The 25,619-nt window shown below is 39.2% G+C and overlaps 1 protein-coding gene across 5 annotated transcripts in view; it reads right to left on the bottom strand.

Moving 5' to 3' along the window:
* CAST (calpastatin) overlaps window positions 1-25,619 on the bottom strand; it is a 69,942-nt gene that overhangs the window by 42,613 nt on the left and 1,710 nt on the right. For 3 of the 5 annotated variants that reach the window (XM_033110393.1, XM_033110392.1, XM_033110395.1), the window contains 5 exons: window positions 8,133-8,192; window positions 3,883-3,948; window positions 3,230-3,271; window positions 875-931; window positions 339-452 (listed from right to left, as the gene is read on the bottom strand). In XM_033110393.1, coding sequence (XP_032966284.1) covers window positions 339-452; window positions 875-931; window positions 3,230-3,271; window positions 3,883-3,948; window positions 8,133-8,153 — 300 coding nt within the window. In that variant the 5' untranslated portion in view covers window positions 8,154-8,192. Of the gene's footprint in view, window positions 1-338; window positions 453-874; window positions 932-3,229; window positions 3,272-3,882; window positions 3,949-8,132; window positions 8,193-12,887; window positions 13,037-25,619 lie in introns of those variants that run through there. The other 2 variants (XM_033110394.1, XM_033110396.1) reach the window with 2 other exon arrangements.

Raw genomic sequence — 25,619 nt, 5'->3', positions numbered from 1 at the left:
AGGGGTCCAGGAGGCAGCCTCAATCCCCAGCTTCTCGTCTGTGAGACACCAGAGGCTACTGCCTTGCAGCCACGACAGGGTACTGCTGGGGGAGGAAAGGCTGGATGCAACATCCCCTGGACCCATCTGATGGTGCTCTTCTTAGGCCTTTCATAGGCACACGTTCCCACAGGGCTATTTGCAAAACCAGTAAAGTGATAGCACCAAATCATTCCAGTACAAGATATATTCAGCATAGCTCTGCAGATTTACCTCCACATGTCAATGTAGACAGAGGACCTGTATCTTCCTCATTCGTTAATGTTAGTGCTTCCTAGCTATCAGTCTGACTTATTTACCTTTGGTTTTGCTGATTTCTCTGATGTCGGCTGCTCACTTGATCTGGAAACTGCTTTTTCACTATGAGCATGCTTGCTTCCTGTATCGGATGCGTGTCTGGGTAGGCTTTTTGGCTGAAAACACACACACACACACACACACACACACATTGTTAACAAGATGACAAATATACTTTTCTCAATGGAGTAAAAAGTGTTCACAACAGTTGTTTTATGTAGTTTTGAATTGTGCAAATTTAAATTAGCATTATATGGATGTGATAAAATTTCACTTTAGGTTCACTTTAAAACAACGCGAATCCTCCCTAATTCAGCAAGAATCATGGGTGAATGACAGACAAACCCTGCTATTGCCACATGGTGGCACCATTTTAGCCAAAAACAAACACCAGCCAATCATATAGGACTTAAGTCTTCTATGTTGAAGTTTAGTATTTTATCACACACACACACACACACACACACACACACACACACACACACACACACACACAGTTTCACCTTACGGGTATCAAGTCCGAATGATGACCATTTACCTCTGTGTGTTCATTTGGTTTTACTTCTTGGGTTTTTTTCTCATGAACCGTAGATGGCTGTTAATTTCAAAAGAAAATCTCAGTTACACTGGAGCCCATTGTTTCCATATTTCCAAACAGGCTCAAGAACAAAATTTCCAGTTAGACCATTCTGCCTCTCTTGGGAAAGGCCCAGTTGGAGAAGTAGACGTGCACTGTCTGGTCACTGACAATCCTACCAACAGTCTGATAACGACGATTATCAAAGAAGGATAATGAAAAATTAGTATTTCAGCTATAATAATTTTTCAAATAGGTATGTGTCTCTAAATTATTGGCTATTTTTCACAATTCACGTGGGTCTCTTGGTAACTGCAGGTCCGTCCACAGTGATGTCAAATGGTGATCACTGAGTTTGTTGATAGGGGATCCTACTCTAGAAATTAATTTTTTTAACCTCCTTTAATAGATGAAGAAAACTGCGATTTCTTCAATTAAATGGTTCACATAGTCTTTTCTACGTTGCAAGTAGAGAAGAAACCAGAAACACAATTCTCTTGAGATAGGGTAGATAAAATAAAAGACAACTTCTACCTGGCTGCTGACTTCTTCCTCTAGAATGGACTATGGAATTATCATGCTCAGGGGCCACCAAGATGCCTTAGCAAAATCAGGTAAGCCTCACCTTTCACACAGGGGACCTTTCCCTTGCCTGCACTTAAGTACTTCAGCCCACAGCATCTCTGTGCTTTCCCACAGGGAACCTTGTGGTTTAATCTGAGTATGAGGTATGATCAAAAACTACAGTGAATGATTAAATAAAACAAAATTTATTACAGTAAAAGACACACTGCCATCAATCCCCCTCAAAATACCACCCCCTCCCTCGCTTAGAACACATTTATCCCATTGTTCTTGCCACGTTCTGAAGCAGTTCTGGAAGTCCTTTTTCATGAGTATCTTTAGTTGTGCTGTCGTGGCCTTCTCGATGCCCTGAATTGATTCAAAACGTTTACCTTTCATGGTCATTTTGACTTTGTGGAAGAGCCAGAAGTCGCACAGTGCCAGATCTGGTGAATAAGGTGGATGAGGGCACACCATATGTTTTTACTTGACAGAAATTGCTGTACCAGAAGCGATGTGTGACACGGCGCCTTTCCCACTGTGATCACAAAATACAGTGAATGCTGCTGTTGAGTGCCATCCAACGGAAAGGCAGGGATCTTCAATACTGGAAGCGGCATATCAACCTTAGTAACAGTGTGTGACAAGTTTCAGCTTGTTCTGTGCAGTCAGTTGAGTGTGAATTGGGTGTGAGTTGGGTGTTGAGAGAAGGTGTGTTTTAAAGTGTGCCGTAAGTCATCCTCCATCATGACAATGCTCCGTGTCACACATTGTTTCTAGTATACTGCAATTTCTGTCAAATAAAAACATGACAGTGTGTCCTCATCCATCTTATTCACCAGATCTGGTACCATGCAACTTCTGGCTCTTCCCCAAAGTCAAAATGATTCAGGACATCGAGGCAGCCACAACAATGCAACTAAAGACACTCACGAAAGGCTTCCAGAACTGCTTCAGAAAGTGGCAAGAACGATGGGATAAGTGTGTTCGAAGTGAGGGGGAGTATTTTGAGGGGGATTAATGGCAATGTGTCTTTTACTGCAATAATTTTTTTTTCATTTAAACATTCACCATATTGTTTGACCACACCTATTTTCTTAAGCGTGCTTGAAAGAGAGAAAGAGCGGCACCCTACTGAAGAGAAACATTTGCTCTGCCTGCGGACAACCTGGGGTCTGTCTCCATGTGGACACAGATTGGCTTTTAGTCTAGACAGCCTTGAGTCAGGAAATCCAGGGAAGCTGTTCCCAAGGGAAAAGTTAGAACTGTCTCCTGAGTAACTAGTTCTATCAACCAAGATAAGGCTGTCAAGGTTAAGGCAGCCAGCCTCCTTCAGTTATCTCATCTTTAAGTTATCTAGGTGTTGAGTTCAACAAACACAGTTATTCTTGATATCTCACCATTAAAGTAACTGAATACTCATTACTCTTTGCCCTTTCTCCCCTTCTTGTTGCTTTTTTAAAAACAATTATTTCACCTATAAAAAAATGTAGATTTGAACAAAATTCCTTCTGAAATATATTGTTTTTATTTATAAAGTATTACACATTAATTTTAACAATATATAAATTTAATGTTATAATTATTATATATATATACTCTATTAAATCATGTTCGAAAGAATAATATAAAATTAATTAAATTACTGGACAAAAATCCTTTTACCATGCAGTACCACCAATGGAGGAACTTGGTTATTCATTATTATTGCCAAGAATCCAAATAACTCACTAGTTGACTTAAATAACTTACCTTAGTTGACTGTGACTTCTTTTCAGGTTCTATTTTAACAGCCTAAATTCAAAAAAAAAAATGCAGAAGGAAGGAAGGGAGAATGGACATCATTAGCAAAAGTTTATCATAGAGTTTCTTCGACTAAGGAAACTAAAAAGAGATGATCTTGATGTATTTATAAGTGTAAACTTTATGAGTTAAGATTATCATAATTTGCTTGGAATTATAACTCTAGATAAACACTTAAGCACACTAATTAATAGTCTGCTTTTATTATTTAGGTACCAATTTACATCTTACTTTTTCCTATTTTACCAAAGATATGTAAAGATTTATTACTATGAACATTGTAGCTAACACATAAGCAAAATACAATTTAAACACCTCATCGTTTAAAGTCACTAGCATGATCGATCTCTGTATGAGTGAACTACTCATCACAGGTTTCAGCTAACAGTATAAAACAATGGGATGGTGACAGAATTGAGGGCACAGAAAGCAGTGAAATTTATGTTCAATGCCAGGATGTGAGCGATGGGTGATAGCATACCAGAAAGTCTGTGACAGGTCTGAGCATTACAGAGGATTGTGAACTGCAATTAGCACGTGCTGAGAAGCTGAAGTGACCATTAGTAATTAGAAATGTGCTCTAGTACAAGGAAATACATCACCTGTGTTTTGTGTTTTTTCTTGTTAGGAGGATGCAGTCCTTCCTTCTGTTGGCTGATTGGAATGGCCTAATATAAGAGTATAGCCCCCAAGTGTGGTGTTATTTTATCTGACAGTCAAATAAGTAGCATGTATAAATAGGGCTAATATTTTATATCAAGAATCATTCTACTGATCTACTGCATCTACTCTGTATAGATGTATATAACTGCAAGAAATTGTACGTGCTTAAATTCTAAAGTCTCAAGCAAATATTTCGGTTTGGTTGTTTTAGCCTTTTTTTTTTTTTGGTGATAGAAAATTTGTAAGATTTCCATTAATAAAGTTAATTTCAGATCCCTTTCCTTCCCCTTCTCTGTGTAAAGGCTGCTTGAACAATATTTTTCCACCTACATTTCTCATGTTTGGTTATGATCAAAGGAATAGTGATAGGAAGTTTTCTGAAACTTTGGCAACCTAATCTAACAATTTTGTAAATAATGTATGGGTTTTTACTGCACAATAAAAATCTAGAGATCTAATCTAAAGTTCTAGGAATGCTTCTGAAGACCTGGTTATGGTTTAAGATCTTTAGTGGACTATTCTAAAAAGTTTTGGCCAACCAAAGGTTACCTGTGTCAAAAAAGACAATTCCTTAAGTACACACATGCATTTTTGGTATAGGCAAGACAGGAAAACAGGAATAAAACTTGATTAAACGTTTTATGAACTTTTCAAAGTAAGAGATTAAAAATTAGGCCTCACGCTTGCTGCCATTTCTTTCCCTTTTATCTGTTTGGTGGTATTCGCATAAACTTCTGTTTTTTATTTTATTATCTAAAGAGGCTAATGCCAGATATCCTCCTAATTTATCATGTCTTGTGCTTCCTTAATGAAGATACATACCTTCCTCACATAATGTACCCTTGTTACGCCAACACACTTACGGTTTTGGGAAAGAAACAAAACTCATGATCAAAGAAATGTTTTTAAAGAAATTTCAAATTTTGCATCCTTTCAAACTAGGTCTTAGTTAATGAATTTCCACATGTGCTACGATGCTTTTTTGAGTTGGTGCAAATGTAATTTATTAAATGATTAACAAGGAAAATAAGCAAGCTGTTATTGTAGTGGTTTGAATCTATTAATAGTTTCTAATTTGTACTTTGCCAATGAAGATTTTGCATGGAAGAAATCTACAATACAATTAAGAATGTACACTCACAGATGCAAGCAGCTTATAATGAAATGCACATTTTAATCAGGAATCACTAATGCATTTCCTAAATTTATGTCTGGTGATGGTGGTGGTACTGCTGAACATAGTAATGATGACAATAATGTGTAATGCTTACTGATCACCTCAGTACCAGGGACTGTTCTAAACTTCACATGTACCAACTCAGTTAGTCTTCATAATAATCCTGTGAGACAGTATCATCATTACCACCACCACCATCATCATCATCATCATCATCATCATCACCCCCATTTCATGGATGAGAAATTGAGGCACACACACGTTAAACAACTCCCTGAAGATACCCATAGTGGAGCTGGGGCTGTGTGCTCTTGATCATGGCATTGTCTGTCTGTACCAGGCAGCTCCTCCTGGGCCCTCTCCAAGGCACTGCCCAACACCCTTTTATGCCTGTTTGCTAGGATAGGTACCATGTTTCCCCGAAAATAAGACCTAGCCAGACCATCAGCTCTAATGCCTCTTTTGGAGCAAAAATTAATATAAGACCCAGTCTTATTTTAACATAAGACCAAGTCCTATATAATATAGTATAGTATAGTATAGTATGGTATGGTATAGTATAGTATAGAATAATATAATATAATATAATATAATATAATATAATATAATATAATATAGTATAATACCAGGTCTTATATTAATTTTTGCTCCAAAGAAGCATTAGAGCTCATGGTCCGGCTAGGTCTTATTCTCAGGGAAACAGTATTATTATGATTCTCCTCCAAACCTTACAGATAAGGAAATCAAAGCAAAGAGGAGTTTTTCAACATCACAGCTGGTATGGAACTAGGATTCCAAGCAGTCCACGTGACATACCATGTTTCCCTGAAAATAAGACCTAGCCGGACAATCAGCTCTAATGCGTCTTTTGAAGCAAAACTTAATATAAGACCTGGTCTTATTTAACTATAAGATCGGGTATAATATAATATAATATAATATAGTATAGTATAGTATAGTATAATATAATAAATATAATATAATACCAGTTCTTATATTAATTTTTGCTCCAAAAGACGCATTACAGCTGATTGTCCAGCTAGGTCTTATTTTCGGGGAAACACGGTAGCCTCTCAGGGATCTCATCCTGATGATTTGATTAGAAGTGATTTGACCTTCCATCTCACACACAGCCATGTGACTACCAATTCTAATATGCCAGGGGCATAAGAGAGAGAACTTAGATCTAGACATATCACCACCTTTCAGAGCTAGACTGAATTTCATTTGAAAGGTGTAGAACATGACAAGGCTTTGGTATAGGTGTTATCATGAATTTAACATCTTTTCTCTAAAAGCTCAAAATATTTGGAAAAATATGCTTATCTAGTTCATAGAAATCTCTAAGAGTTTAGTAAAAATGTTATGAGCCAAACATCAGAAGCACATGAAGTAAAATTATTAATGAGAACAGTGTAACTGAAATCCATTAAGGAAAGAGAACTGAGGCCAAAGTGGTCCTGAGTCAGCCATTGGTGACACTTCAGCATGGGCATCTTATGTTTGTCTCTCCTTCTCTTCTCTCTTCTTCTACTTTCCTCTCTCTTTTCCCTTCCTCCACTTCCGTAGGACTGCCAGGAATTCTCATGATTAATACTTAGCGATGGCTGAAGAGTTTGCTGACACTTGCTCTGGAAAACTTAAAATAACCATTGGATTTCAAGCCGAGAGTCAGGGGAGGTGGATTAGAATCAGGCAATGGGTAAAATGCGAATCAAAATAATAAAAAGGAAATCTTGTATTTCTAGCTCTCCTTTCTTTAGTTTTCATGGACTCTAAGGTCAATGAGAAATGTTTTTTTGGTAGATGCTTCTACTATAGTTTTAAGATTTTAAGATTGAGATCGTATATATTTTTTAATTTTTAAGATTAAGCTTGGCATAAATAAGTAGTGACAGCTAATAGATTAATTATAGATCGGATACTGTATGTTTTGAAAACAATTAAGAAAATAATGTAAATGTAAAATACACGATAATTTTAGATTAAAAATTAAAATAAATGTTAGATGACATTTATCAGAGCTTAGATTCAGACAGCGTGTTTCAAGATATTTGCGATATCCTTTAAAAAGAGTTCAAGATTAGGGCATAGGATCCCTCAATAGTACTAAATTATGGCATAGAATCCCACTGGGATAGCAAAGTAATATGGAAGACAGAAAATAAATGTGTGTCGGTGATTTTAAACAAGGGCAACTTAATAATAATGGAGCTGAGGTAGGTCTTAAAGGCACTAAAGAATATTGGCTCATAAATATTAGTTGAGAATATCTTGAAATGCCCCCTCTTTAATCCTCCAGCCCAGAATATTCCCAAGAAACAGAGCTTGAGACATGGTAACCAAGGGAGAGGGTTTAAGACAGCTTCAGCCAACTCCAGAACTAGGCTTACTCTATATGAAAATCCCATTGGAGAACATTGTTTTATTTTTTTTCCTGAAGTTCCAAGAAATAATCATTAGAATAAATCTCAAGTAGAGCTGAACAAAGGTTTATCATTAAGATGGATTAAGATGGTGCCCCCCATGACTCAAATTTCAAAAAGAAACTTTAGAAAGCATATGAAATAACCAGTATCTGTTTCACTTCATTCTATGTTCACTTAGTATAACTTTTCTCATTCTTATATTTAGTTTTAGAGGACTAGAATAATAAAATAATTTTAGTAAGAAGAATTTATACTCTTATTTAGATCCAGCCAAATGCACTTAGATTATCTTACAAATAAAAAACTCAGTCAAGTCTAGGACCAAAAGAACTCTGGGTGACTACACTTTTCTAGATATTCTAAAATAATGTAGAAATGTATAGATGCTATTTGAGGTGAATATTGAAAGGAAAGCTGAGTTTCTAAAGACCCCCCACAAATTAGAAAGAAAATGTGTACTTCTATAACCTAAACTTTCTAGGACATATAACTCATCTGTCAACTACTAGTCTACATTTGTTTTGCTTTACATTAATCAATTTAAAAGCATTCGTGCAAGTTGGCCCCGGAAGACTCTTCATACCTTGGTTTCTGTGGGATTCATACTGGAAGACTTGCTGGTTGAAGCCAAGGAAGTAGATACCTAAGAAGGAAAGAAATAGAAAGTCTGATTCTAGTTCATGCACAACCTACTTCATCCTTCAGCTCCTATTAACCATACTCGTTCTTACCTCTTTACCTTGGTTTCACCTTGTCTAGAGTACCACTCCCACAAAAGTCCAGTAGGTGGTGTTTGCCAAGGGTGGTAGAAGCCTTTGAAACCAGATCAAATGGGTTCAACTTTTGGTTGTGCTACTTACTAAATAATCTTGGGCAAGTTACTTAAATTTTCTGATCTTTAATTTCCCTTTTCTCAATTTTTCTTTAGTAGATAACAATTATCTTGTAAGTTTATTACTGCCTGGTATATAAGTGTTCAGTAAGTATTATTATCTTTATTGTTTGTGTTATTTTTAGAAAGAACTTGGAAAATTGACAGACCTTTGTTCAAATGCCAGCTCAGCCAATTACTAGCTCTGTGACTTTGAGTGTCAGTCACTCAAGTATATAAAAATGGGGTCTATAATATCTATTTTGCGGGGTTGTATTTAAAACAATGTGTGTAAAATGGAACAGAGTAGGTGCTCCTTAAATCATTAGTTTTACAAGATAGAAGGAATGGGACATAGCTCTGGGAAACAGAATGAGGTCGATTAGAATTGTCGATTCTGTGTCGTGTAAGGAAGAGATGTGGGAGACGGACTCCATATCTGTCTCATCTAGGCTCCTCCCTGGAGGGCAAGGGGGATGAATGGTAACTGAAGTGTTCGAGAAACACCTTTGCCAGGGACACAAGAGGGTAGTGGAATGTGCCCCCAAGCAGTGGGATGTGTGCGAGATACTTGCATGGGACTAAGTACCTGCTTTAGCACTTATATTACACTGGTTAATATTAAATAGACAATTACTATCTTTGTGAATTCCAACCCAGGCTCATTAAACCTCCTTAACATTTGAGTCCGTTAGGTTTTAGAGCCCAGGGATTCCATCTGGCATAAGCTTCCTTCTTAAGTATCTGGCTGTCAGGAAACAGCTGCTGCCCTGCCAATAATACCCGGAATCCAGTCTCTGATGCCTGACCCTGAGCTGTGTCAGAGGCAGGGACCCAGGGCAGGATGACTCCATCCATTCCCGCTGGACTCAGCTTCCCCGAGCCCCACATACTCCAGGTGAACCCACTATATTCCATGGCCCGTGAACAAAATCACCTTCCCCACAGACCTCATGTAATGGAAAGCATGGTAGTGATTCGAGTTAAATTACCACAATTTACAGATAAAAGCCCAAAGCTTCAGTACACTGATTTTTCAACATAATCATATGAACTTAACAATTCCTGAGCACCCTTAGGCACCAACTGAGCGCGCGCGCGCACACACACACACACACACACACCCTGGTCCTGTAGCAGGGCATGAAGTGGTCTGTCTCACGTTGTCTTTACAACAAAGAACTGGAAGATGTACCAAGGTAGGTTCCCCCTCCCCTGCCCCATCAAATTAATGGACAAATATGAATGTTCATTTTTTTCTGGAGAGTGTTTTAATTTGTGGGGAGTAATGTACTCCTATGTACATTATTCTTTCCACAATTAGAATTGGTTGTACAAATTCCCATTCAAACACAAGAAGTTCTGAGTTGCTACATCCCACTCCTTCAATGATTTCCCTCAACCATATACAACTACCAAAGACCAAACTCTCCACATGAAAGTGCTTTCGAAGCTGCAAATCTAGTGAACACTAATATATTTTCTAAACATCCAAATTTACTAAAACATTCCCCAAATCACATAGCCTTGGGGTTTCCAATCTGCCTTACTATTTTATTAAGCAATAGCTGGAGGTGATCCTTTGTTCCTAGAAAGAAGACTGTCAAAGGCCCAGCAAGAACAGTAAAATGTATAAGGAATTATATTAATAAGCATGGAGCAGGTTATCATGGGAATTCAGCTGAAAGCTTTGGACCTATCGGCTCTCAGCATAGATTCCTCCATGGAAGTCAGAACTGTGTCACCTCAGTCCAGATTCCACCATCACTAAGGCCCTAATTTTGGGAAACGGAAATAGGAAAGCTCTTCATGGGGTCTGGAAACAAAGGGAAATAATCCCACCCCATTGTGAACCCATTCAACTCCAGCCCACTGCAGTTTATTCAATTTTTCTCCTCTTCGTAAAGACAAGGAACTTTCAATACTTGTTATCTCTAGTGAGGGACTGAATGTACCTTTATTTTAAATCTCCTTTTGAATTTCTAATTATGGATATAAATAACACAATTACAAATTTTTGAAGACTTAATTCAAACTTAGTTTGTGCCAGGTACTGCGTCAGGTGATGGTGAAGGATGGTGAAGGTGAAGGATGGTGAAGGATGGTGAAGGGGCCAGTTGGGACCCCTGCAGGAGAGGCCTTGCTGACCTCACCTTTCTTTGACCTCCCTAACAATACAGCTTCACAATAGGTCATCCCCCTGTGGCTTGAGCTTGGAATGTCCTGTCCTACCCAGTTCCCTGCTTTAGAAAATTACCCTGAAACTTATGATTAATACCCTTAGGCTTATTGATCACAATCTCAATGGTCTACAGGCTACTCCCATCATTGCTCCTGGGTTGCAGACTCCACCAGAGAGCCATGTTGCCAGAAAGAAGGCTCCATGCAGACCCCCGGAACCCTCACATAGCCTCTGGAGGAACACCCGTATTTTCCCTTAAATACCATAAGGCGGTCTGAGAATGTTAAGGCACTTTTTAGAGGTGTTAACCCTCTGCCTTCTCAGACCCCCGGTGCTCTGATAATAAACGCTTATTCTATGACCCAACTCCTGCGTCGGTCTATTGGCTGAGCGGCGTAGGCTGCACGAGCCCGGACTCAGTACGCCTGTTTCAGTGGGAACACTGGTGAAACCAACAGATAGGTCCCTATTTGTGTGAAAGTTCTAGCCTCACTGGAGATAACATGAATAGAATACTCATTTCAATGATTACTGTGGTAAGTTCCATAAATGGTCCCACAAGCACACAGATTAGGCAGCCTAACCAGAGTTAGGTCAGGACAGGTGACGCTGAGGAAGTGAAGTTGATGTGGCGAATGAAGGATAAGGAGCATCACCCAGGCAAAAGGTCAGGGAGGACTCTGAGCTGTGTGTGCTGAGGCTGGGACCTCGGCTACCTGAGTTCTAAACCAGTGACTGTGCTGCACGACCTGCCACTTAGCCGGTCCTGTGAACATCAAGAGGCAGCCAATTTTAAAACACAGCCATCAGTACTCATACGTACAAAAAAAGGTCTCCGTTAGAAGTAGTGCTGTACATCAGACCGAGCTGCAGCTATAACAATACTTTCCTTTCCAAATGACCCATGCGAGTCTCTTAACATCAGAGTTATTATTAGTCGTTTCTAAACTTGAATTAAGGCATAACTCAGAGTAACAAAGCAGAGGAAAAAAATACCTTTTATAATCATGTTCCACCCACCCATTCAACAATTGCTATTTAAAAAGCAATGAGCCAAGGGCTGAGGATACACAATAAGACACCATCACAGCCTTGAAAGAGTCCGTAGTCCAGAGATAAATAGACGCCAGTCAAGCAGGTTTACAGTACAAAAGTATTCTAACGGAGATGTGAGGAGAATCCTATGTGACAAAACAAATGTTTGAGTTCTAAGTTTCAGTCCCACCTCAAATAATCTTGTTGTATTGTCAAATTGCATTAAAAATAAACCAATATTGATAAAAGAGAGTAACTGCAGCCTAGAAAAAATTAATATTTAATCCCATGCTTATCCAATATATCATCTTATTTTCTGGCATTATTCAACAAAATCTCTTTAAATATGTTTACTTGCTATAGTAATAATTTTGGAAGTTTACTGCAGTAAACAATTAGCGATATGAGGAAAAGATGGCATGCATTTAAGACCCTTGGAAAATGCAATCTGCTTTCCTTTTTCACATATATTTTGCAAAGGCCTCCTAGACTATACAGCTCTTACCCGTTCTGGCCAGATTAATCTTCCCACATGTCACCCTCATGCCACGTCTCCCTCTCAAGTAGAATCAGCGATGGAGATCCTGTTGCCCACCGTATCACACGGGAGTCCTTTCTCTTGCCTTTAAAGACCCTTAGGCTCCAATCCCACCCACCACCCAGTTCAGAACAGCTGCCCCGGGCAGCCAGCCTATTCCTGCTCAGAGCTCACCTCATTTCTCTCTCCCTTGCTATTGCTTTAACACAAGTGCTACTGGTTGGGATGCTTCTCTTCCCCAATACCCAAATCCCACACGCCCTTCCTTTCAGGTGTATCTTACTAGCTCCCAGCCCTGGCATTATAACTTGTGAACTGCATTTGGCCCTTAGTAGGCGGATATCCTCCTTCTCCAATTCCCTGATCACTTACTCACAGTACCACATACAGGCAGGTAACCGCACAATTATGTCATGAATTGTCTCTGCCACTGGATGAACTCCCTTTAAAAGAGCAGTCTGTTGGGTACGCTAATCTGCTGATCCCCACTCTTACTCACAGCAGGTCTCTCTCCAGGGCTTTTTCTTGTTTATACAGTATCTAGTGAGGCTGCACAAGAAAAGATACAAGACCGAGGACCATCCTCAACCATCCTGTGATGCTGGATGTGAGTGGAGAGGGTTGTGAGCTCACCCACAGGTCCTGGCGAATGGCGATGTTGGGAGAGTTAATGGCTCCTTCGAAGGGGTGGGATCCTAGAGGGCTGACTCACCCATTCTGCTGCCATTAAATCTCGCTGACAAAAGCCAGATTCAGCTCCTTACTTCTCTGTCTTCCGCCTAATAGCGTCCTCTCACTTGCCTGAGCTCCCAGAAGACTCCCAGCTTCTGTCAGGGCACTTCCAGCCGGGTCACGGCAATCCACGCTCCTTCACCTCCCTTCAGTCACAGCCTCACCTTGATGTCTGGGCTTGTCACTGGCTGGCTTGGTTCAGAATGTGCACAGAGAATGGGCCAGCTGATGAGATGAGTCAGAATTGTTTCACCTCAGTCCAGACCTTGCTTGTTTTCCCCTCTCCTCACCGGCGGCATTCCTATATCCTCCCACCTGCAGCAGTATAGAATCACCCTTCACACACCCCATCCGCCTGTGTTTGTTGAGGGTTACTAGGAACGCCAGCTGCACACATGTACTCTTCTTTTCCACCTGATAATCCATCAGCAGTTTCATTCTGAATCACAGACCATCCTCTCCCCCGTGGCTACAGTGACACTAGGAGCTGCAGGCTCCCTCCCTAGTCTTCTGACCTATTTCCTTCGGGAAGCCTCTTCCACTGGCTCTATTCTTCTCTGTGTTAATATTCAGTCACAAACCCTCTCCTCTTATATCATTGCTACCTCAGAACCTGATTTCTCCCCATGACTCTAACTGTCATGTATAATGTGAACAATTCTCTATACCTTATCAGTGGCCCTGCTTTATCACCAGGCAACATTATTATACTTTAAAATATTGAAGCCAAGGCAGACAGATGCAGGCTCAAATCCCTGCCCCAGTATTTAGGAATCCACATTAATCAACCTCCTGAAGCCTCTATTCCCTTATCTGTAAAATGGGAATGATACCACTAGACTCTGGAGTTGCTATATGGGTCAAATGATGAAATGTAGGGAACTCATCTGGCTCTGAACCACCTACAGCAGGTGCAATGCTGGTTCCATCCTATCCTTTCATTTCTTTTGCTACCCACACTCCTGGTCTCATCACGTATTCCCACACCTGTATTACGTCAAGGCCCTTGTAATAGTTTCCATGGCTGGTTCTCTCCCACCCTTCTCCAGCCCCGATCTCTGGCTCTCAGTCTTTTCTGTCTATGGTTGCCTGACTAATTTATCTGAAATAAATGTGTACCATGTTCTCACTCTGATGAAATACTAAACTTTCCATGATTTCCCACTGTGTCCCATGTAGGTAAGGTCCAATGACTTCTGCCTGAAATTTAGACTCTCCATTATTTGACTTAACCTACTTACTCCACTACCTCTCATGCTATGGCTCATACCATGTATCTCTTCCAACCAGGGTGGTGTCCTTTCTGTCTCATGGGCACCTCATTAGGCTGCATAACTCACTGTGAGATGGAATTCTGGACTCAAGACTGTTTTGTGGAATTCCAGCTGACACTGAATTCATGTGCAACCTCGAGTGAGTTACTTAACCTCCCTTTGTGCCTCAGTGTCCTCCTCTGTAAAATGGGAATAATACCATTTCTTACTTCATAGGGTTGTTTTAAGAGTAAGTTAATTTACGTGAACCAATTACAACAGTGCTTAGCAAGTGATACACGCAAGGCAAGTGCTAGGTAGTTAGTGTTATCACCACCATCACCATGAAGCCCCCTTCCACCTTTGAGCCTTTCATCTTGCCATTCCCACTGCCTACAAAGCCTTTTCCTTGTTCAGGTCCCACTTATCCCTCCCCGTAAAGATTTAACTCAAGATACAATTCCTGTATCTGTTTTAGCTCATATTAACTTCTCAACTCTTATATACATTTTTACTTCTCCCTTGAACACTTAAATCACATATGCCTCGTTGGAGGCTTACTGAGCTCTTTTCTAAGCGTATGTCATGTCTTGTCAATGAAGCTATAAATTGAACAAGGGGCATGGGCCATTTCTGGGCCTCACAGTGCGCTGCCATAGTGCTGAGTGTATTGGAGCAGAGAGCAGCTCAAAAATCACTGTTGACTCCCGTCTTTGTTTCCATTTTCTAATCATCAATTAAAATTTTCATTTAAACAAAGAATGAAGTATAATTTTAGTACCTCATTTTTTTAAAGCTCGACTCAGAATATAATTAATACATCAGAGACTTTAGTTTCAGTCTGATGGCTTCTTAGTGGCCATGAGTCTACAATCAAGTTGATTACACCTGCTAAGCCTTGTTTCCCACAATGGGAACAGCATGCGGTCCACACGGTTATTGTGAGAGTCAAATTAGATACCAAATACTAGGGCAATATCAACAACACACAAAATAAATATTAAACATTTTCTAATTAAAAAACCCTGACAAAGCAATAACTGATTTTTAACTTTTAAAACTAGCTCTGCTAGATGCACACGAAAAAAACAAATAATTTGTTTCTGAACCATAAGAAGATACTTATTTCATAACACGTCTCAAATAATGAAAGAAAGAAAATCATAGATTTTTTTTTTTTTTTTTTTAAGTTCTTTCCTCACAGGATCTACAAGACAGACTCAAACTTGAACTCCAGAAGGGCAGGGGCCATGCCTCTCTCCACTGCGGCACCTCCTCAGAACCTGGCTCACAGTAGTTCCTTAACAAGTATTTGTTAAATAAATGTGTGAACTTGTGCATGAATAAACACGAAAGTATTCTCAGATGGCTCAAAAGCAACATTATGAGTTTTACTCAACAATCAGAAATTTTTTGTTCAAAGCACAAGTCAGAAAACTGGTTAGGAAAACAATTTAAACATCAAGTCAGGTACATCCTTATTGTTATCAAGCTGGGAATTGCACAACTTAAAAAATACACGTACACAAAAAAAATCCCTGAGCTGTTTCAGATAAGACACCTGGAATAAACCATAGGGCTGATGAGGGACTTTCTAAGGAAAGCACTGGCATTCTGCACAGATACCATTTATGGACTCAGGGAGTACAGGTTCACATGTTTCGTTCTGTAATGATAGATTATTCACTTCAGGAAATGAATATTCAGATGTTTAGGTTTGTCTATTGTTTGCTATGCTGTCACACCATGGCATGCATTCTTGCAATGCCTTCAATTATTAAGATGGCATAATGGTGCTTTTAGAGACCTGCAATTCAGTCACCTAACAAAGTACAGTATTTGTCATAACAAAAACATGATTCCATTGAAAGATACACCATGGATCATCTATGAATGAAGTCAAACCATCCCTGTCAGGCAGCACATGGCTTTGTGCCCGCAGATCTACCTAGGGCACAAACTATACCTCAGCACATATGTTAATAGGAAATAAGGTCGATAATGATAGGATCTTAAGTACAATACGATGTTATAAGAGACCAGAAGTGGGAGGCTATTTCTGAGATGCAGGTTTGAAGGTGGTTAGGAATCTCTTCACAGGGGAGATGGAAACTATTTACTTAATATTTATTGTGGTATAATCGACAGAGAGGTGGGGACTATAGAATCTTCTATATCACTTGTCACAGGAACTTGACAAGTGATTCCAATATATCTTTATAAAATCCTAGGAGGTAACCATTATTATCTACCTTTTATAAATGAGAAAGGTAGGTAACTTGCTTAAGATCTCACAGTAAAGAGGTGGTGGAAGCTTGCATTTGAACAGATATGACAATAATGCCCAGGCACTTTGGGCTATAACAAGTTGACTCCCCTACTTTCAGAAATTTAAACAAAATATTTGGATTTTCAAAATAAATGGAGAGTCAGACTGAGATAAGGTATTTATTCCAGGTGAGCTAGACTTAGAAACAGGAAAGTACCAGAGATACTCAGTCCAGAGTGCAGTGCGCTAGATGAAGTAGAGCACTGCAAAATGAGTCAATCTGAACATTATCTGGGGGAAACAGAAGATGATTGATTTTATTCCAGCTGAGTATGCTGTGCATGCATGAAATACAGCGTTAAAAGGGACACACAGACTTAAGATAAAAATAGAACACTTAAGCTCTACTTGCTGTGGGAAGTGGAGAGCACATGAAGCTTTGGTCTCTGATGCAACATCTGGGCAGACTTCAAAATAAACATCCAAATGTTGCCTGGCAACCGGGACACTAGCCACAGTTGAACTATGGTTTGAATCCAAGCCAGAGAGGCTGTGAAACGTTTGGCTACACCCTGTGAGTGTGTGGTTATGAGCTCTGACACGGGACCATCCCAAGTGCTTAGAAAAACATCCACAAAAGGCATGAAGTTGAACTTCCGGTACTACAAGGCAACTATTGCTTTGCAAAATCCAGTCAGTACTTCAGTGTTGTTGGGTTTTTTTTTCCCCCTTGGAATTATAATTATTTGTGGGCAAGGAATAGAGCAAGCCACACAGCCTGGATTAGTCATCAAAGAATAGAAAAGCAGCTATTTTTCAGAAGTTATGTTCCTGCCTCTAGGGACCCTGGTTACTTTTCAGATGCATGAAATGATTCCAACTATGCCTGACATGGTAGATGAGCAAAGTAGAGAAGTTAGACCTGGAAAAGACAGCCTACTTTCCTCTTCCAGTTCCTCCCCTAAAAAAAGGTTTGTCTGGCTAGATTTACTTAAGCCTGTGAGTCTAGCAATTTCAGCATAACAGAGGCTACATACACAATGAACAATGAAGATGGCCCCTGACAACGTATGTGACCTTGGTCTTAACCTCTGTGGAACAGTTGCCTCTTCTATAAATTGTCAGGCTTGAGAATTCCAGAGTTCTGCAACTCTGATATTATATGCTGTAATTATGTGAAGATTAAATAATGTACCGAATGATACATGTTCAAATGGGAAACACAGGAGTTTAGCCTCTGGCGTCCCCGAGACCTCGGGTCTAATTCTGACAGTGTTACTTCAGGCAAGCTGCTTAACTTTTCCAAATTTGACTATTTTAATTTGTTGACTGGGTATAAAAGTGATTATGCCTCTAAGGCAGTAGTGAGGATTAAATGTGGTCATGGTTATAAAGTGTGTGGCTCCGTGTCTGGCACCAGATAAATGATTAACAGCAGTGATTTTCATTATTTTAGGAATACTATCAGCCTCAAAAGTTTTCCTCAGTCTCTGAATGGAAGAGCAGTTCTGTGGTGAACACTCTGCATTGAGAAGTTACACATTAATGTTATCTTTCTTAAAGAGAAAAGGGCAACATCATTTTCCTTTATGGCATTTACTTTGGATTCAAAGGCATGGCTTGTTTAGGTGTAGGTTCCAGCTGATATAGAAACAGGAACCTTGGTAGCAGCACAGTTTTGTACAAACCCTAAAAGATTATGAGCTCATCTAAAGCATATATGGTTATTGATATGATTATTGTATAAGGATAAAAACTTCTGAGCTCTGCTGAACAATCGCCTCAGAGCCTTTCAGCTTAGCTTCCATAAGTGCACTCAAATCCATTTCTTAGGTGTAGACCTAACAGAGGGAGAGGACACGAGAACTTCTACGGTCCTTGTATTATAAAACCAACTGCCAGCCTAATAATCTCCACAGGGACGGTAGACTCAAAATATCTCTAACAGAAAGTGAGTGGGAATTTATAAGGAAATACTGAGATAGAGCCAATCGTGTGACAGCTAAGATATGGACCCTGTCATGTGCCCATTCTTGCAGCCAGCTTCTCAGTGAAGCATGTTCTTAATAAGAAGGCTTATATGACAGCAATTGTAACAAGGCTTCCTTGTTCAAGCTGATCTTCAAAAATAATCAAAATGAAAATGTGGAGTGAAGTGAAATCTCATTCCGGAAACTGATGAGACAAGTAAAGAGTTAACAGGAGCAAGCTTGTGGCCTAACAGGAACAAGCTAAACATTAACTGCTTGGCTCTGACTCCCCTGGCTAGCACTGCACCTGCAGGCTGACAAGCACCTTATATCCATCGTAGGTAGGAACAGAACAGTTCCCAATCGCAACAGCAACCCCCTGCAAACTAACAAACACCCATCACAGACAGGAACAGAACACTTTCCAACCACAACAGCAAAGCTGACATCCATCATAGATGGAAACAGGACAGTTCCCAGAAGACAATTGTAACGGCAGCCCCCCTGCAAGCTGACAAACACCCTACATCCTGCTTAGAAAAATATAACACCCCGGCACTCCTTCTCATCGGTGCAGCTGTCCCTATCGGGCTCTGCCCTGGCACAGCTCCGTTTGCCAGTATCTCTCTTACCCCTCTGTCTCGGCAGCTTTTTATATCAAACTGCCCTTGTGAAACTTCTTCTGCCAGTTTCAAACAAAACTCACTCTCTCCTTGACTTTCAAAAAATCTTTTTATTCTTGTAGAATCTTGTAAATACTTTTACATTCTGTGAACGATCAGGGGTTAATTCTATGCCAAGACAGAAACCTTTAAGAATAACAAATTCACAAATGTATACTAACAGCAACTTTCATCTTTGCAGAGATTAAAGAGGCAGTGTTCTGTAGTACTTAGGAGAATGGCTGTGGAGCCAGATCACTTGAGTTTGAATTCCAGCTCTGCTACCAGTTGTGTGACTGTGACCAAATTCCTTAACTGCTCTGTGCCTCAGTTTCCTCATCTGTAAAATCGGAATAATAATAGTATCTTCCACTGCATTTCATCCCACTTTTCCCTAGGATAAAAATCCTTTGGAATAGAAAAACTGATTTTAAAGTAGGTTTCACTTGAAATTGATGTAAAAATATGAACAGTGCTGCTTATTCTTCAATCAAAGCAGAAGTTCCGTTATTCCTACACGATAAGAAAGTTTTTACTTATGTACTATTTAATCCTGCTATTTAAAAATTTCACCACTTTCAAAGACAGCTAATTTATCCCTTCTCTGCTGTCTGCTAAAATGTCTAAAGAAACTCTGTCAACAAAACTATTATCTGCTAATTCCAATCAGTGTGCAATACTCTCTTTCACACAAGCAAGAAACCTCATTCATCAGAGAAAATTCCAACAGTATGAAGATACCGAGCAGAACAATAGAGAGCAAAATATTGATTTCTAGGGCTTTTTTGAATTTAAATACAAATTCCTTTCTCAGTTATTTAAACTGCCTAGATATAAACTACTGAGTGGAAGGTTTTATAAGACCAGTCTACTGAAAAGAGCTTTAGAATCAAGAAGAATCTTGCCATGTGACCTAGGGTACTTATTTAATCTCACTGGGCCCTAGTCTTCTCATTTATAAAATTGTCCTAATATCCACTGACCTAGTTGCAAAATATGCAACTCTTAAGAGGATTAAATGAAATCCAATGTAAGTCACTTAGCACAGTTGTTCAACAGATTAATAAATGGTTGGTTTCTTTTTCTTCTTTCTATGTATTTTCACATATCTAGATCCTGGAGAGTTTCTCCAAACTATATACATGCTGCTGGACCTCTCCCAGAGCATTCCAGAATTATTTTCAGATTTTCGAAACTAGCTAGAACGTCCTTTGTTATGTTAAGTTTTATTTGTTTCCTATTGGTTGTCTTTCCATTTTGAACAGTAATCAAATCTTCAGTTCATAGGTCTGTAGGAGAATGTGGAGCAGTTATACATCCACTGAGAAGATGTAGTTTACCACATCAATTGGAAATTAATTGGTGTATTTTGCCAAGATTTTAATTGCAAATATGTGGATCAGTGTTTATCATATTCAAACTTTGTGAAGAGGTGTAAGAATACAATTGTTAGATGACTGGAGAAGAAAACAATTCTAATACAAGTATGCTGGGCTAGGAATCCTGGCCTACCACAAACACACTGAGAATAATTCAGCACCCATTAATGCAATAATTAAAAGATTCTTAAAACCAAGGGAAGCCTCAAACTCAATAGCCAAAAGAGGTTAACCTTTCCTTTTGGTCTCTGAATATTCAGTCTGGGTATACATTGTTTCTTAATGATGTACGTAAAATTCCAAACAATTAATGGTAAGTTAATTGACTGATTGACTTAAAAGTCAAGGTTAGAGTAAGATACCACGTTGAAGGTAGTTTAGTTCTATAACATTGCTGGGGAAAATGATCATTAATTCTAATCACTGAAACTATATGCAAAATATAGAGAAATTCATACTTTAAATTTAAACATGTTGTGCTAAAAATGTACATAATGATTTCACAATCAGTGTATGTCATGCTATGGGGCAATGTGACTGATTAAGCACTAACACCTTAGCTTGATGGCTCCTGGCCCAGGAACAGTCCATTCACAGGCAGTGTGTGGGGAGGGACCGGGATGGACACACAGGGACTTAGAAACTAACAAAGGGGAAAAGGCAGGGGGAAGAGGAAGTATTGTATACCAACAAGCGATACGCCCCTCAAATGATTCTGAAACTCCCTGACATTAAGAGTCACTCGTTTAGATAATTTAAAACAAGATGGCTTTATAGTGGGTCCATGAAATGACTACTGTTTTCTACCATCTATTGTTATCTATTGGTACTTTCCTTCTGGTAACAAACTCAGTCTCTTCATACTTTTATTTGATCGAAAGAAAGGAACTAGACCACATAAGATATTAGAATAAATACACAAAATTACTTTTCAAAAGTACTTCCCAGCTAGTTTTTTCCAGCCAGTGCTAACACTGCCAGCCCAGATTACAGAAGACCCCAGATGTTCTCAAAAAAGACAGTCCTGGAGGACCTCAAGAATATTTGTCCTCTTCAGTCTGACGGCCCTAAAACCCAGGGATACTTGTGATTATGCTGACAGCCCATACCCTTTCTTACACTATACGAAATTGTATGCTGTAGACATCCCCAGTGCCAATACTGTTGTCATTTTCTAGGCAGATATTCTGGACCATTACAGAAACTCTTAATGTTATACACATCTACTATTCAGCTCAGCTGCAAGGATTTTTGTGTTGTTTTTTTTTAAACAGGATACAATTTTCAAATGCTATATTAATTACATTTTTAGAAACTAATATTTGTTTATCTCTGTAGATCAGGGGTCTAAAACTCAAATGAAAATATGTGTTGGGTGATGTGAAGGAGTATATCAGGCCAATAGGAAGAGGGAGTAGAGAGCTTTGCAACAAAGTAGAGTATGCATTCCTCACCTAAAGGCTTTCAAACATTTTAACAGGTTGTGCAGACCCAACAAAATAAGTCTGAATGCTGATGGACAAACGCTCTTCTGTTCCAGACATACAGAAATGCTGGATAAAATTTAAAGAAAAATTAAATAAATAAAGAGACAAATCAAGAGATGGTCAGTATGAGAGAGACGTTAAGAATATGGGAAGATAAAATAGTCTGGCTACCGGTTTCAATTTCCGGCTGTAGGCAAAGCCCTCTGAACTTGATACATCTTTGTAAATAACATATTATGAAAAGATGCAAGTCTAAAAGTGGATGAGGCACCATTTTAGATAAATTGCTAGCAGGAGAATATTTATATTCAAAGACTCTAATGATGACTAGCCACAGTCATGGAGTTATATAAAAGCGTTTTCTTTTTTGCCCTATTGGATATAAACACAATTGCTTATTTTCATGATAAAGAATACATTTTTAAAAAATCATATGTATCTGAAAGATGTTCAAATAATTCCCTTCTCTGTTACTTTCTCTGGCCACCCTCTCAGTATAGCTAATTCAGAAACAACGTGCAGAAGGCTGAGTCCCTGGTTTCTCTGTAGGAACAGAGTTCTCTCACCCCTCCCTTAACAACTCTATTCTGGGCATCTCCGGAGGCTCTGAGGCCTGGTCTAGGTCTTTATACTTAATTCACTTGTGCAGGGGACCTCAAATCCATTACAGAGTCTAGAGAACATGCATGCATACTAAACTGGCCTCAATCTCTTATGGCAACTTTGAGTGAAATGGGAGTGGTCCAGGCTCTTGCTTAGGCTCCAAAAGTGGGCCATGAATATCAGTCAGTTCATGGGGCACTCTCCGTATGATTCAGAAGTCTGAACCCCTCTGGACACCTGGAATTCTCACAAAGATTTCACTGCCCTGCCAAGGCCAGAAGACTACTTACAGATAGGCTCTGTATAGTCCTACTCACTTAGCACAGTGGTTATCAAACTTTAACAGTTGTAAGGACTTATCCAGAGAGCAGCTTAAGCCATAGATTCCTCAGTGATTCTTACTGGGGAGGTCTGAGGTAGGGCTTGGGAAATCTCCATGTTTAAGTAAGTATCCCAGGTGAATTTGATACAGATGCTATCCGCTATGAAACACTGTCTTGGGGAATTCCAAAGGTGTGCACCACATCCTCAGGACCAGTACCGGGCGAGTCCCAGGGCCATGGATTAGTCCGGAATTACCCTACTGGCTTGCATTCTCTATTTGCGGACCAAGAACCTTCTCTTTTCTAAGGAGACCCCAACTGTTAAAGCTCACCTCTGCAATTAAGGAGACCTTGCTTACATCACAGTTATGTCTCCATTCCTTAGGAGTCCAATGGCAAGACACACTGGGAAACGCTAGTCCACTTTACCTTGACGGCTTACCAACATCTTATCCATTCCGATCAGCATGTACCATGGAGCCTCTCAATCCCACATAAGAGCCCATGTACAAGTGTAGGGGGAGACGGTAGTCTCCCCACTGGGAGTTGGGGGCAAGTATGGAAGGAAGAGATTAAGACAATAATGAATGAGGAGAGCCAATGTTTGGGAAGGTGGACGTGTATTAGACTAGAAGAGTCCTACCTCTGACTAAGTGGACTCCCCCTGAATAACATCCCAGACCCTGGAGTCTGTGTCCATCTTGGCCATTGGTATTTTCCACTTTATACCAGCCTCCTGGTTGTAGGTTTCTTTGAAGGGACTCATATCCCCAGTCTTTATTCCCAGAAAAACAGGGCCACAGCCATAACCTCATTCCCCTTCTATCAGCCTTCCACTGGGTTTTAATAATATATAGCACCTTGACAGCAATGCTATTTAGCACTTTGCACATTGTGTTTTTATGTTTGTTGTATGGAGCATACCTCATTTCTGTATCTTTAGCACCATGTCTGGCCCATTGTAGAATCCCCCCATGTTCTCCCCCAAGAAAAGAAGAAGAGTTCCTTCTTGATCTTTTCTGATTATCCACTCTTTAATCTTTAGCCAAAGCACAAACTGATATTAAGTTTCAAAACTCTACATATAGATCCTATGAATTAGAATAAAAATGAATGTAATTTTACCTTTTCCACCTACCCAGGATAAATCTCTGTACTAATGCAACAGCATCTCAGGGCTCTATTCATATTAAGATAAAAACCTTCTTTTGCAATTCAATAAGTATTTATTGAGCAACTACTATGGTAGGTGCTATGGGGGTACAAAGATGTGGGTCCTGTCTTCGAGGGGCTCACAATCTAATAAAAAGCTGGCATTCGAAGAACAAAAGTAGTAACCGGAGCTAAATGAGACTATGTAACCAAACGAGACTGTAGTGTGTGACAACTTTCCGTGCACTGCAGCTCATTTTTTTGGAAAGTATGTTATGGAGAATTGTTACATATGTCCTAAGGAACAATACATGTGGTGGTTAAGAGATCAGGCTCTTCATTAATCTATAAAATGGGCATAATGGGAGTATCTACCTCATTGCATTTTCATCACATCATGTAAAGTGATCAGCGTATGCCTAGGACATAGTAATTTTCAGTAAATGTAGCTATAATGGTTACTACCCTATTCTAATACAGATTATGCAGATTTCCGGGAACCTATTGCAGTCACTTTCTAATAATTTATTATTACTGCCTAGTGTAGACAAGAGAGAAGAAGAGTAACAATGTCACTTTGCTAGCAGTAAGATTACGCACAGCTCCACCTGAATCACCTCCAATGTCCAAATACATGGACTTGCTCAGAAGTAAGCATGTCTTAAGAGATAACATAAAGTGCCCTTAAAAATTGGAAATAATGGGAATGAGTAATTATTTGTATGGCTTTCCATATAAATATTATGGCTCATTCTTAACCAGGGGAGATGGCACCCAACTAAAGGAATTAAAAAATGTGTAAGAGTGCTTTTGGTCACACTCCGGCATTCAGTGGGAGCAAGACAGTCCTGCCCAATTAACAGCTGTCACCCCAAATGCCAACAGTACCCTGTTGAGAAACATTGGGTAGCTGACATTTTTACGTTAAAAGCTATTCACAGAGAAAAAATAAAACGCAATTGTTTGTGAAGACCCACTGTACTTTCCCAGTATGCAGATTATTAATTCAATACATCAGAAAAACCATAGGATAAAATATGTTCCTCTTAATGAGATCAGACATTGGTGCCAAAACATATGTTCCAGATTCATATAGTGTCCAAAATGAGGGCACAGTAAAGTATAATGAAAGAGAAGATACAAAGACATATATATATATATATATATATATACACACACACATATATATATAAAAAATCTTTGTATATATATATTTTGTATATATATATCTTTGTATATATATACATATACATACATATATATATATATATATACATACACACACACACACACACACACACATACATACATGTGGGTTTATTTAAACAGGACTAGCAATTAGATAGTTCATATCTCGGGAAAAGTAAATAGTTCCACCTAAGAAGTAGTGATGCTTTAAAGATACAACTGTTATTATAAATAATAATAGGAACACAAATACTTGGCTGATTTTAAGTTAGTTCAAATTAATTTTTCACGTTTTCCTAATCTCTTTCTCCCTCTCTCTTCTCTCTCTTAATTTCATGCTTTCAAACTGTTATTTTATGTGATACCTTTCAAATTTTCATTACAGGAGAGAAGAATACTCAGCCAATTACTGTGTTTCCCTGAAAA

The sequence above is a fragment of the Rhinolophus ferrumequinum genome, chromosome 7 (assembly GCF_004115265.2).
Source record: "Rhinolophus ferrumequinum isolate MPI-CBG mRhiFer1 chromosome 7, mRhiFer1_v1.p, whole genome shotgun sequence".
Classification (NCBI taxonomy): Eukaryota; Metazoa; Chordata; class Mammalia; order Chiroptera; family Rhinolophidae; genus Rhinolophus; species Rhinolophus ferrumequinum.
This window is presented reverse-complemented; position numbering and strand designations above follow the sequence as displayed.